Source organism: Phoxinus phoxinus, assembly GCF_949152265.1.
Source record: "Phoxinus phoxinus genome assembly, chromosome: 4".
In the NCBI taxonomy this organism is placed as follows: domain Eukaryota; kingdom Metazoa; phylum Chordata; class Actinopteri; order Cypriniformes; family Leuciscidae; genus Phoxinus; species Phoxinus phoxinus.
In genome coordinates, this window is record NC_136879.1 from 32,510,303 (window position 1) to 32,526,510 (window position 16,208).

The window sequence follows — 16,208 nt, forward strand, 5'->3', positions numbered from 1 at the left end:
AAAAGATGACAGATGGATAGATGGTGGATAGTATTTTTTGTTGTGACAGAAATCAGTGAAGGTAAAGGGTCATGATGACTACACACTCTGAAGACTCGCCAACTTGCCAGACTCATTGTGTCGACCCCAGAATTAGTCCCAGATACTAGATCTGATTTCAATAATCCAACGTCTCTTTGTTAATCCGTTTCTGTTGATTTTGGAGATGGACCTATTTTTCCAAGGGCAAAAACTTCGAACAAAGGTTTAGAGATGTTTTCCACCAAATTCTAGGAAAATCTGGATGTTTAGCTCCAAGATGTCTGTGCTTGTAATCTCACATCATAGAAACAGCAGTGCGGTGTTATTTAGCATGAGGAGGATTTACTGTAGCAAGTGATGTGTTTTGGCAAACGCTTCCCCTTGTTCTTTTCAGACCGACCACGTGTATTAGCATGATGACACACACTTCAATAATGGAAACAAACGTATTAAGTAGATGGAATAAAAGCACTGACAGGTCCATTAAAGTGACAGCGTGTCAATAAAGAATTAGCAGTAGGGTAAGTGCTACCAAATTCTGTTCATTAAAAATGCTGCCAATAGAATTACATAATTTTTAGTTGAGAAGTGCACAGTTCACTCAACTTCATTTATTCACAACACAACATGTTCATTTTTATCATGAAGCTCATGAATTACTGACAACCATAGATCATATTGTCGAAATATTTAATAAAGCAAGTCAATAGTTTTATATTACATTGTGGTTGATGTCATTTAATCATTCTTTTAACACATAATTTTCCGTTAGGTTCATCTCAACTAAACGTGACCTGTGGGTCTGTGTGACCTAAAGAAGCAGAAACTTTGTTTACTTTTTTTTTTTTTTTTGGTAGATTCGTTTGCATCATTTAATATATAAATCCCCAGTATGTTTTTGGTACCAGCTGTATTCCTGTTTTAAATGTAAATTGAATCACAATTACGTTTGAGTAAGTTGTTTCAAACAAGTGTAACATGCTAACCGAAATTGAAAGCGCTTTGTAAAAAAGTGACAACCGAATTCAATGACAATATCGACTGCTTTATACCATCATTTCAATATACAACAAAACAACATAAGGCCTACAATATATACGCACCAGATCACTTACAAAATTACAAATAGTGCAACATTCAGCGCATTACGCACAAGTACAGTGTAACAAAGCCACCAAGCCATTGTAATGTATACTTGGACAACAGGGCTTACAGTGCAAAACTTGAATCTAAATCAGCATGCATTGAGTCACAGCTCACATGATCACGTACGGAAAGGACAGGATCGTTTTACACAAATACTGGGTAGTTTGTGCAAGCAGAATGGTGACAAGATGACACAATGATGCTAATAAAACATGAAAACTGACACATCTGCATCCATTTGTTACTGATTTTTAACTGAATTAGATTATTTACACTCATTAAGGCAATAAAGACCATGTAATTCGCTATTATTTGTTGTTAAAACTCAATTTGCCTTTTTATAATGTACATACCAGGAAATTAACATTGTCATTATTTACCCTCATGTCGTTCCAATTATATTTTTTTCATCTGTGCAAAACAAAGGCATTTTTTAGGAATGTTGGTAACCCAATAGTTTTGATGCTCAGTGACTTCCATTATATGGACAAAAAAAAGTCCTCAGACATTTATCAAAACCTCTTTTACAATGTTCCACAGACGAAAGAAGTAATACAGGTTTGGAATGACACGAGTAATAAAGACAGAATTTTCACGTTTTGGGTGAATTAACACTTTAAGATAACTTACATACTTCGATAAGACGGTCAATAAATATTAAGACAAATGTTCTGAAAACTGGCCGTTTTTGATGAATCAACATGATCTTTTCTTTAGAGGCATTGTGTCAGCATCGAACCACTTAATGAAGAGTGACATTATGTTTAAAGGCTTCATAAGTTGGCTGAAAACACACAAAGCACGTACAACTTTACCGTGACACCAGAAGCAGATGTGACAACATTTCATACTCAAAGAGGAATCAAGGGGGAAAAAAAAAAATAGGCTTTCCTCCAATGGAAGGCTAAAGAGATCAAACTGGGACAGCGTCTAAAGAATCATTGGGAGGGAATGTGTGTAAACTCAAGGTATAACAAGACTGAAAGGCCATAAACAAGTGATAGGACAGTGTGGAAATGATCTGTGCAGTCCATTTGTATGAGCATTGCCCAAAGCTGAAGTGAGAACACGGTGGATAAAAGTTGGAGAACTTGCGACTAATTCAGATCCGGTGTGTAGGGCTTTTGAGATAGGACTTGTGGTTTGATAAAACACAAAACAGGTGTCCATTAATCAATGCTCGCCCGGATGTGCGTAGTGTCCCAGAAACAGGGATACCAAATTGGTGCCAGACACAGGCTAAAGTGAATAAAATCCACACTTTCTTGATCGCATATTCCTGCCTGTATTTCCACCCAACACTGCAACGGATCTCGCACGTTTGAATGCGATACGCATGTATGTATGCAAGCGGTTTTATGTCCCCACACACCTATGGTGGAAGCTTCTCGGCATTTTTGGACAGGCTGTGCAGAAGTGTTTTCAGAAAGTCCTCGTCAGACAGCTCAGGGACAAGAAACTCGATTAGCAGATCCCAGATGCAGTACACAAGATGCCTGCAAAAAAAAAAAAAAAAACACACTCACAGGAGTTCACAAGCACTGCTACAGTACATCCTGCACACAGATCCAACAACACTGTATTCTCAAAAACCTCAAGACCCTAAACAGGATGTCATGCAGACGCTGGATTCGGATGCCTTGTTGCCTTCCCCCATCTTTATAAAGCACAAACAGCTCATAAAGCAAAGGATACTAAGTCTATGTATAACTGATTGTAGCAGCATCTGCTTCATCTGGATATCTACAGCAGAATACAGCATGTTCTAGTAAATCAAAGAGCAGCTTTCTCAAAACCCAAGCTGGTGAGAATAAATCATGCATCCCCACTGTGGTAACAGTCTACAAAGATGTCACGAGGTGTCCTGATAACACAACACAGCGATGTATCTATTGAAAGCACATTTTTGCATTCTTTTATCGGCTTTGCTTACTTACTGTGAAACAGAATGATAGTAAAGTAGTAAATAGTCAAGTAAATTACAACCTGACCATTTAAACCATTAAAGCCATATGTTCACTAGGCCATATCTGCTCACCTCATGAAATATGTATGGGATTTTTGCAGCTACAAACAGTTCAGAATGTTGAACAGTGATGACGAGTTGTGACGAGATGACGATGTTACAATATATTTTCTTTATATAAATATATATTTTTAATTATAATATAAACTATATTTTCATCTACGTCCGGACACTTCCACGGAATTTGGAGTTTCCAATCAATGTTATTAATCTCATAAATATGCACACAGGAACATTGCGTAAATGGCTGCGGTGCTGGTTCTTTATCTTCCTCTGTTTAGTGCTCAAACACACCTGTTTATGTTGGGGTCCTGAAAAGAATCCACAACCGTCTGCCAAGATATCTTGTACTTCTCAGAGCCCAGCATATCACAGAGCAGATCTGTAGAAACACAAAATAAACTCAGTCAAGAAACAGAGATGAAGATCTGCAAGACTACACTACTCTGTTGATAAAAAAAAAAAAAATCATATTCTGTTGAGGTGGTTTTGATTCAGCTTCTGAACAATGGTGTTACTGAACAGTTTTTTGTCTCAATCACACAATTATTTGTAAACCCTATTTTTTCAAAGGTCAAATTTTACGTGTGCCATCCCAAAACGCATTATTAAATGCTAAAAATATATAAAATCTAAAATGTTCACTCAAAAGTTACAAATCAATCAATACAAATATTTAAGCCTGATTAATCTCTTAATTTTCTTCATATTTAACACATTAATGCACCCAGTTCCCTTTTAATTGAAAAACCAATAGAGAATCAATTACTGATCTGTCAGTCATTTAGCAAAGAGGTGAAAAACATCTCAAATTATGCCAATTACATTTGATCTATCATTTAAGGAGAGATTCCCTGATACAATTGTAAAGCGATTTGGATGTACAGTAGTACAGGTACATAACAAAGCGCTATGTATAAATGCCTAATTTATTCATTCATTCATTGAAAGAAGTCCCTTACTCTCACAATGGCTGCATTTATTTGATTAAAAATACAGTAAAAACAGTAATGTTGTGAAGTAGTGTTACTATTTAAATGGACTTAAATGTAATTTATTCATGTGATGGCAAAGCAGAATTTTGAGTGTCACATGATCCATCAGAAATGAAAGGTAGTAGGGTAGGCAATTTTTTATAAAAACTTTTTGTTATGCTGGTTGAAACTCTCTTCACATCCTGACAGCAATCATTAATAGATGTGGTCTAAATATTAAACACGTACATTTATCTTCTGTGGACGTCTCAGGACCAAATAAATTTCCGTCCCATCATTACATTCCGTCTTATGCGGTGTCCTACCTGCCTGTCAACATATGTATTTCCTATTTCCATACCTCCGTGCACCCCGCTCGCGCAGACATCACACGTCACCATTAGGCTATGCAGTGTTGTAGACAGACAGCCACCGAGCGCCAAAAACAAACAGAAGCCAGCTTTTACAGTTCCTACTGAACCATTCACACCATGTCGTAACCGTAACTACGAGTTGGCAACCCGTGACGTTCTGAGCTGTTTTCACGTCCTCACTCAGATTTATTTCTATGTCAACACTATCAACAATGAAATGGATCTGCAGCAGTCAGGTGATACAAGTAAGAGCTCTGTAAGTTGTTTACGTTCATTATTATTGTATTTGTAAGTTATGTGCTTTGAGACATGAGGTAATTTAATGCAGTTTCTCGTGACGCTTTGCAACTCTGGCTTTGCTTGTTCGTGTATTTTGGAGGAGGTTTGGCTTTGGAGACGCGTTGAAGCGAGGGTGGGATCTTAAAACGGTAGTGTATATGTGTGAATATTATGAGGCGTCTCACCTGGCAGTAGTTTCATAAGGCACTGCAGAGCCTGTTTTCTGCTCTCCTGTTTCTGCTGCGGGCTGCGTTGGGGTCGGGGTTGAGCAGGCAGGCTTCCTCCAGGCCAGATGGCCTCCTGCAGTACCCGCAGATAAATCACCCAATACTGCGTACAGGTCAGGTTAACCACACCCACCTCTAGCCACCTATAGGCCAATCACAGCAACACAAAGAATTTAATATTATGCTACAAGAACAAAAATTCAAGATTGCTGATGTGTAAGACTGAAAAAACGAGTTGAGGAACGACCACTCCTCAAGTGGACAAAGGACCTTGCAGCAAATTAACATTTGAACTCCGAGTCGAACCTCGGAGTCATCCTAATCTACATTTCATTCCCTCATCTCTCTCTCATTTAAAATGTCTCAGGGTGACTGGTACAAATGTCTCATTTCCAAATAAGTAAAACAAAAGATAATAAGGGTTTTAAGAGTTTAGAGATAACTGGCACACGAAGGAAGATGATCTCTAAACAAATGGTCTCCTACCCCCAAAAGGTGTAACCTCTGAATGCAACTTTCCATTGTTAACCATTGTTCTGTCTATATAATGAAATGCAGCAGGGGATTCGGGGCCTTCTGTATCTCAGATCAGCCGGTGAATGTTGAGAGCCGCCGGGACTCTCAGCATCATGCATTTCATAATGTTGGGTTTGCATCTCTCATTTACACGACAACGGTGTACTAAAAACTTAAGTTTTTCCTTTGCGTGTTTGAAAAGTTTTGTGTACAGGTGATAATGTTGTCAAAATTATCCCCATTCACACGGATCCGTGAAAACGACTAAAGACGGTGTATTATGCATGCTAGGCCAATTGTTCCCAATCCTACCCCCGTTGTTAAAAACCTTGGCATTCTACTTGACTCCACCCTAAGCTTTGATCCTCATATCAAATCACTCACTAAGACTGCCTTCTTTCACCTCCGTAACATTGCTCGCCTCAAACCCTTCCTCTCTGTTAGTGATGCACAGACTTTGATTAACTCGTTCATTATGTCCCGTCTAGACTACTGCAACTCACTTTTCCTTGGTCTCCCTGCTAAATCCCTTCAAAGGCTACAATATATTCAAAACTCGGCTGCCAGGCTCCTCACCCACACCAGACGATCAGCACACATCACCCCCATTCTCCAACTCCACTGGCTACCAGTTTCATCCCGGATCAAATACAAAGTCCTACTACTCACCTTCAAAGCCCTCCACAACCTTGCTCCCCCCTACATCCGTGACCTCCTGACCCCTTACACTCCTTACCGCTCACTCAGATCCTCTGACCAAAATCTCAGGTCCTTCAGTGCCTTGGCCCCCAAACTCTGGAACCGCCTCCCACAACCTCTTCGTGACTGTCCTTCTCTTCCCGTCTTTAAAGCACATCTTAAGACCTTTTTGTTTACTGATCATTTCTCCACACCAAACTCATAGCTTCATCCAGATAACTTGTCTTTGTAGTATTGTTTTGGTTGTTTGTTGTTGTGTTTCCTTGCCTTCCTACTATGTAAAGCGACCTTGGGTTTGAGAAAGGCGCTATATAAAATAAACTTATTATTATTATTATTTAATTGGCGATGCACAAACTCATTCTTCAATGTATGTAAATAATGCGTCTTCCCAGGTCGTAGTAGTGGTGCAGTAAATCTACACTTTGCTGGAGAACCATTCATAAATCAGTATCTTGTGCAGAACAAACACGGTCCTGTAGTTCGCCATTGTTGTATTTGTTGTCAAGTACTCGCACATGCCTGAACATGCAATACGCATAACATGTCACTGTTTTCACAAATTCGTGTTTTTGTAGTTTACATTGAGACGATAACAGTATCATTTTCAAAAACTTGCACTTTGAACCCCGTTTTCAAAAGTTCAGGCCCCCAAAAAGTCATTGTCTTGTAAATGAACGGCCAGAACGCATGAAAATATTTCAGTTCTTAGCTGAAAATGGTGTCGTGTAAATGCGCCCTTGCAAATTGATGTGCTGCATGCAAACAGCAGAAAACACGCTACAAACTTTCAAATGAAAAGGAGAAGTCAAAAAGAACATCATGTGTTTGGACTCCATCTTTCACGAATGTCCTTCAGCAAAGTCGCAGTTCACATGTGCCACTGCAATGTTCTTTGTCTATTCCGATTAAAATCTGTGACGGGCCACATATGGATATAGTTTAACCTTTAAAAATAGCATCTCATTTCAAAGAAATCAATTCTGCAAAATTACTTTTGGCCACTTTATGCTGAAGAAATTGCGGATAACTGAGGGATTGCATAACATTACTGTGGATGAGACCGTCTAATCTTTTAATAATCACTACCATTTTGGCAGACAGTCAGCATAACAAAAAGAACTGAGAAAAATATGTGGAAAAAAGTATTATAAGGCATTACATTTTAGAAGGCTGATATAGATGAAATAGAAAACCAATAGGCTAGAAAAGAATAATGTCTATTTTACTAGGATTGCAATTTGATTAATTAAAATAAATAAAAATAATTACATGATATGATGATCTATCCTGTATCTATCCTATTTTAGTATCACTGATATTCTATTATAATTTTTATTTAATTCAGTTGTGGCGTTAGTTTTAGTTATAGTTAATGATAACCCTGGATCAATCAAATTAATTGCAATTACTGTATTTGCTTATCAATATTTTCAGGGGGAAAAAATCTCCCAAATTAACAATTCAAAGACATGACATAATTCTGGCAGATGAGTAAATCACTGAATAGGGGGGCTCGAGTCCCCTGAATTTACATTCTTTCGGTTAAGTAGAACGACAATCACACTAAACACGTTTTTGCATAGAACAACGAGAGATGCAGGGCACTGGAATTAAAAGACTATATAGTAGTGCCTGTTGTGTTTTACAATTATTTCTTATAAATGAAGTGTTCTGGGTCTTATAAGCAGGTGATTTAATGCGGCAGAAAAACAACTGAGCAACTTCAGTCAACAGTTATGTTGGAAACAAGTGACAAATCGGAAAATCTATAATGCTATAATTATATAACCCAATCAGGGCTCAAATCACATAACCAACTGGGAAAGCATGTGCCCTCACCTTAGGGTTTTCTCCTATCATGAATACTATGAAGTGGACCCAGGAATTTCCTGTGTCATTGATTTAAATCTGTCCTGCTCTTCGATTACACAGCTGGTTTATTTTGGTCCGGACTCTTTGAAATGCCACAGATGCTACTTGGTGACAGAGCCTGAGATCCAGAGAACCTCTTATGGTCATGCTTACTCAATGCCAAAAAAACAAATCGGTTTCCTAAGTATCTGAAGTATCTGAGCTGTCCCCAAAGGGGGTTTCAGTCCAAAATGCATATATCGTATGTTTATGTCAGAGGGAATTAACACGGTGTGTGTGGAAGACATATGGATGCCAAAGTCTGCTCTACTTCAAGGCTACCAGAGTGTCTAGCAGCTCCCTTAGACTCTCAAACAGAATGATGGATTTCCCAGTGGCCATTAAACTACAATTCTGGTCAAATTTCAATGACCCATGCAGTAACAACATGACAAGTTTCATTTGCATTGCCTGTCTGAGGAATATATAGGGATCTTTACCTACAGCAGAGATTTTTTTTACGGACTGCATGTTTGTACACATTGATGAACATCTCAATAGTACAAAAACATCAATATGCAGTGTTTGCACACAGGATTGCTCTTCTGTTCCATGACTAAATGCTATTTTTAGAGCCTGCAGTAGGTTTAAATAGTAGATTTTACATCAGTACTTTTTACAAGTACATTTTAAAATAAGTCGAACAGGTTTTATTTCCTGGAATGATATCCAAGGCTCACTTCTATAAATGTTTCAGTCAAAAATCTAGCTTGTTGCCCAAAACAAGAGTACTAAGTAAGCCTGCGGATCTAATAGAGCTTTTGAAAGGACTTGCGCAGTCTGATCTGAGCAATGGTCTCAGTCTAACTGAGAACATACGTAATTCTTGAGAAGCTCTGATGTAAGGTGATGGAACAAAAACCAGCTGTTTCCAAAACAGCAAGTGGAGTATTTTATTCCATTAATGGCATTTCTGCCATTATAAAGGGCAGTTAATGTGGACTGGCATGGCCTTTGACGGAGACGTGCAGCATTAGTGGAGGAAGACATTTCTCAAGCCAACAGGAGTGGAAAACAAGGGTGCATGGAGCTCACTGGAGCCAATTAAGTTTAAACTACCCTTTTCAGATTTTATTGTGAGCCTTCATTTCTTCTGACAATCCAAAAATATAAACATGATAAGTATATTCCATTCACAGCCTTGCCTGATCTGCATCTCAAATAAACTTGGAAAAACTGATGTGATGGAAGACTCGGTAGGAACTGAATTTACAAGGAGCATTAATTATGATCCAATAAACTGACTGTGTTACCTGAGACAGATGTTAAAAAAAATCAAATAAAAAAAATAAAAAATTTGCGGTCCTACAAAGACAATGAATGAAGAGGTCTAATTGCAGTTTGCAGCACTTTCATTCTACAGAATACAAGACATTTGTCAGCAGATCAAGAGAGACCAAATTATCATTTTATATGTTTATATGTTCATGTTCTTAATATGTTATGTGTGTTTGTATTATGTACGCATCTATGGTGGAAACAAATTTCCTCTTGAGGACAAATAAAAATCTATCTATCTATCTATCTATCTTATAACCTAAAATTTTAATAAACTAACACTGCCTTGGCAAACTCCTAACAGTAAAAAAAAAGACCAACAGAACGACCGACAGAATGATATACCGAACGATAGAACGACTGACTGATAGAGAGTCAGAGTCTGTGTAGACGTGTCTCTGCTTTGCACATCTGGCAACTGTCTCAGTCAGATTGCATGGAGATTGTCAGCGGACAGCCATAAATTTTCAATTGGATTGAGAACTGGATTCGGACTTGGCCACTCCAAGACATTAACATTGTTTTGAAGCTATGGCTTTATGATTGTGGGCACTATCTCGATGGAAAACAAATCTCCCAAATCACAGGTGTCCAGCAGACTCCATCACACATCCCATTTTCCTCCATGATTTCCCTGTTTATTTTACTCTCATATTCCTTCTAGGGCCTGCTGAAAAGTAGCATCCACACAGCATGAGGCTGCCACCACCATGCTTCACAGTCAGGATGATGTGTTTTTTGATGTCCAGCACCAGACATGCCATTTAGTCAGATGGCCAAAAGATACATTTTGGTCTCACCACCGAATCTTCATCCAGCTGGCTTCAGAGTCTCCCACATGCCTTCTTGCAAACTGTAGCCGAGATGTCATATGACGTTTTTCAACAGTGGTTTTCTCTTCGCCACGCACTCATTAAGCTGTGACTGGTGAAGCAGTAGTTTTAAGTGGTTTCTATATAAAGCCAGTAACTCTTCAGAGTCGTCATTGATGGCCTCCCTGAGCAGTCTCCTTACAGTCACTTTCCATTTCTTACTGATTTAACTTGACTCCAATTGGATATTTAATCAATGATTTGGAAATTATCTTGTATCATTGCTATTTCAAATTCTTCACTGATTTGTTTTAATAATTTTCCACAGTTTAAGTTCTGCCACAATACTGCCTCACCGGTCACTGGAGCTTCCAGATACAGGTGCATTTATATTACAATCGACAGAAAACATTGTGAATTCTCAAACCAGTTGGTTACACTAGTAATAATTTAGGCATATCATATCAAAGGGGTGAATACTTTTTATACTCCGAAGATTCACAATGATTTTAGATCACCTTGTATAAATATTTCAATAATAGCTCATTAAGAGTTTTACTGATAGTTACTTATTTTACATAAGTTAGTTTATAGTTATTAGTTACGCTCTGTCAACTATGCAATTATTAACTAAGTAATCACCAAATATCAACTTAGATTATAGTTGCTTAGTTCCTAGAAAATTAGTCAAGTTGATAGATACATAGACTGCCAACTATATGTAACGATAGATAGATAGATAGATAGATAGATAGATAGATAGATAGATAGATGGATAGATGGATAGATGGATAGATCTATCATACATATCTACATATTTCAGTTTTATTTTTTGTTTTCTAAGCTAAATCTATACTTTAAAAAGTCTAAGATCATGAAATAGCAGAGACAGAAACTGATTCCAGTGCAGGTGTCTGTAACAGGTGTCTGTGCAGCAGACTCATTATTTAGAGATTTTTGTCCAAATAGAGGTAACAAGGAGACCAATTCAGCTCCTTCTTTCTTACCAAATGGAACATAATGACATTTATGAGCAGCCAAGAGCTGAAATTGCATCAATTTGCGCTGTGAAATAATCAAATGCTCTGGGTTGTGCGCCAGCTTTTTAAACAAGCCATTACAAGTTAGCAGTCTGTTTCAAAACCCAGAGGAATGTTGGACCAAAACAAATCTTCCTCAGGTCCAAATTAACTGGTTTATCTCAGACTAATCCATCTCCATGCACAACTTTTGCAAAACAAGCAAATACTTTCACCTCGGAGGCCAGAAGCAAGAAATAGTTTCTTGGCACGGATAGCATCTTGTACGGGTACATTTGTTTGTAAGGAATCCTCTCTAATGCAATTTACCAAAGAAAAAAAAAAATGTACAAACATAAACTGAGAAGAGATGAGATGTGAGATGAGATCAAAGTGTCATCACTAAGATTTTCCATAAGGACACGATAAGGCAGTGTGGTCTATTTTCCACATGGGCCTACCGATAGGTCCATTAAAAATTTTGCCGTTATGACTTAAGCAAGAATCTTAAAGTGCTGTCATACCAATATTTATAATCTTTCATACTCTAAGTGATCTGCAGATCCGTCTATACCGTGCCGTGTGCATCTTGTAATAATGGAGCATGATGAATGTTGGCTTTTTCTAATCAATACACCTCATCCTGTAAGAATGCAGTGAAGATGTTCAGTTTCTTTCGGCACTGACTGAACTTGCATATCTGCAATCAGATATTTTTGAGTTTCTGGTTATGTGGTTGCATGAACACAAAGAGTACAATACCAACACTGTTTTCTTGCTTACAGTGTTATGGAAGACCTGGATGGAAAAAAATCCTTTGTATATACAGACATGTTATCACTATGCCTACTATATATGATTTTAGAAAGAATATTCAATCTAAAACAATACATCACAAATCAGAAAATGATGAAGCTCTTGCCACCATATTTGGGGAAAAAAATCAAATATGAGAAACCATGACTGTAATAAAATGTGTGCAAAGTTTATATCTATTGATGGACAGTATGTAGTGTGATGTAGAAAATTGAGTGACTGTTTAAAAAAGAGGAACGATTGACAGACTGTGTTTTCGTGTCTTGCCTGTTTAATATGGATATAACCCAAGCATAACCATAAGGATGGACTGCGGGTAGTTTACAGTACAGCAGTGTGCAGTACAACCAGCCAAAATTAAAGTCTGCAGAATGATGGAGAGGAAGAGAAAGAAACAGCAAGAGACAAATGTTTTGCTGTGCTATAAAACCATGGTTGGCAGCCTTTCTAACCTCAAGCCTTTTCCAAACTTCCTGTTTATGAAATAAATATTGTCAGGCATGCACAGCAGAACAATCTATCATAGTATCTTTAGCACCGCCATAAGCTAGCCTTTTTCACACACCTTTTCACAACACTAAAAAAGACCCATAAAAGTAGTTTACACAACAGAAGGCAGCAAGTCAAACAGGTTTAAAATCGGCAAAAAAATAATTTGAACTATTTATTTAAAGGTACAATATGGAAGAGAGATTTAAAGGGATAGTTCGCTCAAAAATAAAAAGGCCTGCATGTGTCATTACAAACGGTTTCATTTCTTTCAGTCAAGCAGGTTTGAGAAAAATAAAGGGTAGTACACTACTGTTCAGTAAAATGTATTAAAATGTGTTATATATATATATATATTTGATTAACTGAATGTGTCCTTGCTGAGTATTAACTAAAAAAGACTTATCAACCCCAAACCCTTGAACAGTTACGTAAATGATGACAGTATTTTAATTTTTGGGTAAACAATTCCTTGGAAAACTTATGGAAAGCCTCCATGTAATACCATTATAAAAAATAGCAACTGAACTCATGAACATGTCCTGAACAAGTCCTGTGAACTATCACAACATATGACATTTATGTTGTGGAAAGAACATTTGAGAACATTTGATGTCCTGTAAAACTATCACAACATATGACATTTATGTTGTGAAACGAACATTTGAGAACAGCCAATCAAAACATAATTTCTACAACCGTTTCTTGACATCTTCAATCAGCATTTGACAGTATATACTGCCACCAAGTGGTTTTATTACACACATGATCACTAATGTAAAGCAGACGGTGCTTGATTCCTCTTGTGAAGGATAAACCTTCAAGCAAAGTTTAGATCTAACTCTAATCAAACACACCTTAGCCGGATAATCAAGGTCTTAACGTCTGCTCGAAAATTACAGACAGGTGTGTTAGTGCTGGAGCAGGAATCCATTTTATAAGAACAGACAGTTCACATGTTTGTCTCAGGAGTTACTTTAAGTCAAAGCCAGTGCAGGTTTTTGCAGTCATTTCCGAGCAGCGGTCTAAAATAAGGGATCAATATTCTCGATCATAGTTAGCATTCCACTGCTGTTATCAAGAGCGCAGGCATACGTTTAAAAAATAATTCTCATCAGGCCACTGAATGATATAACCACAACCATATTGTGACTGTACTGAAATGATAATTGAGCTATTGCTCATAAAAGTAACAATGTTTCATCTAGGTCCTTTTGCTTTCATTCTGGGTCACTTTGTAAAAATTTACATCAGCCGCCTTCATCACCCGAGGTTTGTGTGGCAGAATGTGTAAATTTCCAGTTGGAAATAGCTTGCCTCTGGATAATTAGTCAGACAAATACATCCGGTTCGGTGCTAGAAGAGCCGCAGACGTCGGATAAGTAAACTAATTCTTTCCCTCTGATGACGTCCGATGTGTCTGTTTGCACCGAGGCACGAGCAGCAGCTGGCCCCCTCGTGTCTCCCTTCTATCCACACAATCACACGCTGCCATTTCAACAGGACCTGTCCGGCATGTAGTGTCACTGCACACACAATCTGTCATCTAATCTGTGGGCCAATCCACGTAGCTGTGGTGATCTGATAGACTGTGCCCAGTACCTGAATATTTTGTGGGACTCCTTTTTTCTGATTATCTGATTATTCTTTTCACTCCTCTGTCAGAAATCTTGCGAGTAGCACCTGGTCGAGGCAAATTCATGTTGGAATGATTGTCTTTCCACTGCCGTATTATGGCCCCAACAGTGCTCACTGGAACATTCAGAAGCTTAGAAATGCGCCTATAACCAATGCCATCATTATGTTTTGCAACAATTAGGTTGCAAAGGTCTTGAGACAGCTCTTTGCTTTTACCCATCATTAAATGTGTCTTGTGTGACACCTTGGCAATGAGACCTTTTTGTAGGCCATCAGTTGGGACTGAACCAGTTGAAATTAATTTGCACTGACAGGGGGGTGGATTGCTTTTTAATTACTGATAGTTTTCAGCTGTTATCTTGGCTTTCCATGCCTTTTTGCACCTCCCTTTCTTCATGTGTTCAATACTTTTTCCCTGTGTCATTTCACATTATTACACATAACTTAATTTCTGAAATGATTTGTTTTGGTTTCTTTGCATATATGGGTTGTTACCAATATCTGGTGAAAATGTCATGTCAATAGCACCTTTGGAAATATATTTACTGAGAAAAATGATGACGTGTTCAATACTTGTTTCACTCGCTGTATATCTTATATGAGATTTGCATGTGTGTACCCTGTTACCAAAATGAGGGACATGCCTCAATATGGTTTAAACCCCTGATTTCTGTGTTTTAAATATTTTCTATCAATGCACATTAAATAAAAAGTAAAAAATAAAAAAATAGGTTTAAATGTATTATAAATAAATAAATAAAAAATTTTTTACAATAACTTAACAGGGTTCAAAACATACCAAACCCATAACTATAAAATAATATAAATAATAATGAAATGTATCAAATATTGATACAAAATCTTTTCTCTGAGCCTACTTTCACAGATTTTAAAATTCTATCAGCAAAAAGAAAATATTAATGATTAATTCTGCTTAATTGGTCAATACATTCTGCAGGTCATTAACAAAAAACAATGTTATGTAAACTAAATTTTACTAAATTTCAAATTGATCCTCTATAATGGCTACACCCACATGTGCCATGAATTTTGTTCCTACACAAACAACAGAATAAAAACATGTTTTTACACTCTTCCGAGAAAAAACGATAATGGGGAATTGCTCAAGAATTTTCTAGTTTTTGAAAGTAATGTGTGTAACAAGTAATGACTGTAAACACAATGCAGATGTGCATAATTTTTTTGATGACACAAATTGGCAGCTCTTTTAATCTTACCAAATATAAGACAAAATATTTACGTAAATGTGGCTTCATAAGCTCAACAACATGACTGTGACTCCATACTAAAGCTCAACAGAATTACGTGTCTCTAGTTTGTTAGTAACTACACATTCTTGCAGGACCAAACAGTTATGGTGTGAATTAGTAGTGATTTTCTAAACTGATCTTACGGCAGTTTCAAAATATTACAATCAAATAATCTAACTCAAAAGGTCAATATCTAAACCAAGCCAAAGGTAAAAAAGAAGGTACAAAAAAAGGTACTCTGTCCAAAACCTGCTCTCATCTGATGAATCAAATAATTGAATAGGAGAATTACTTTGTTCAGATATAAGTTTTAGGAAATTTTAGGAGTTAGGTAAACAACTAGAAGTAACAACGTGCCGTAAAGGGTAAAACTGTGCACTACAAACCAGTGTGTTTAAAACTACGACAATACATACAAATACCAGTATGCGATTTCAAGCAGCATAACAGACTAATTTTGTACAGCTAAAAGAACTGGAAGCAGAAGACAATGGAAGACTTGCATATCAAGTTACAAATGGCCTGCTCAATGTTAACAATAAAGTGGAAACTACAGTAAGATTAGGGTGTAGGTTAGGGTTAGGGGTTAGTACTCGTTTCAGCGTTGCGTAGGCAATCAGCACTAAGATTGACATGACCAATGAAATCTTTAGATTCGGCTGTGGGGCAGGATTGTGCTAAACTGGTTTGAGAAAAGGAACCACACAAA

General features: G+C 37.4%; 1 protein-coding gene across 2 annotated transcripts in view; it reads right to left on the reverse strand.

Annotated features, from left to right (window-relative positions):
• Nucleotides 1-600: 600 nt before the first annotated feature.
• The window catches only part of snx19b (sorting nexin 19b), a 29,978-nt gene continuing 14,370 nt past the window's right edge, over nucleotides 601-16,208 (reverse strand). Inside the window, exons 10-12 of one of the 2 annotated variants that reach the window (XM_079610442.1) lie at nucleotides 5,006-5,190; nucleotides 3,488-3,575; nucleotides 601-2,663 (exon numbers count right to left, since the gene is read on the reverse strand). In XM_079610442.1, coding sequence (XP_079466568.1) covers nucleotides 2,540-2,663; nucleotides 3,488-3,575; nucleotides 5,006-5,190 — 397 coding nt within the window. In that variant the 3' untranslated portion in view covers nucleotides 601-2,539. The remainder of the gene's footprint in view (nucleotides 2,664-3,487; nucleotides 3,576-5,005; nucleotides 5,191-16,208) is intronic. The other variant, XM_079610443.1, reaches the window with a different exon arrangement.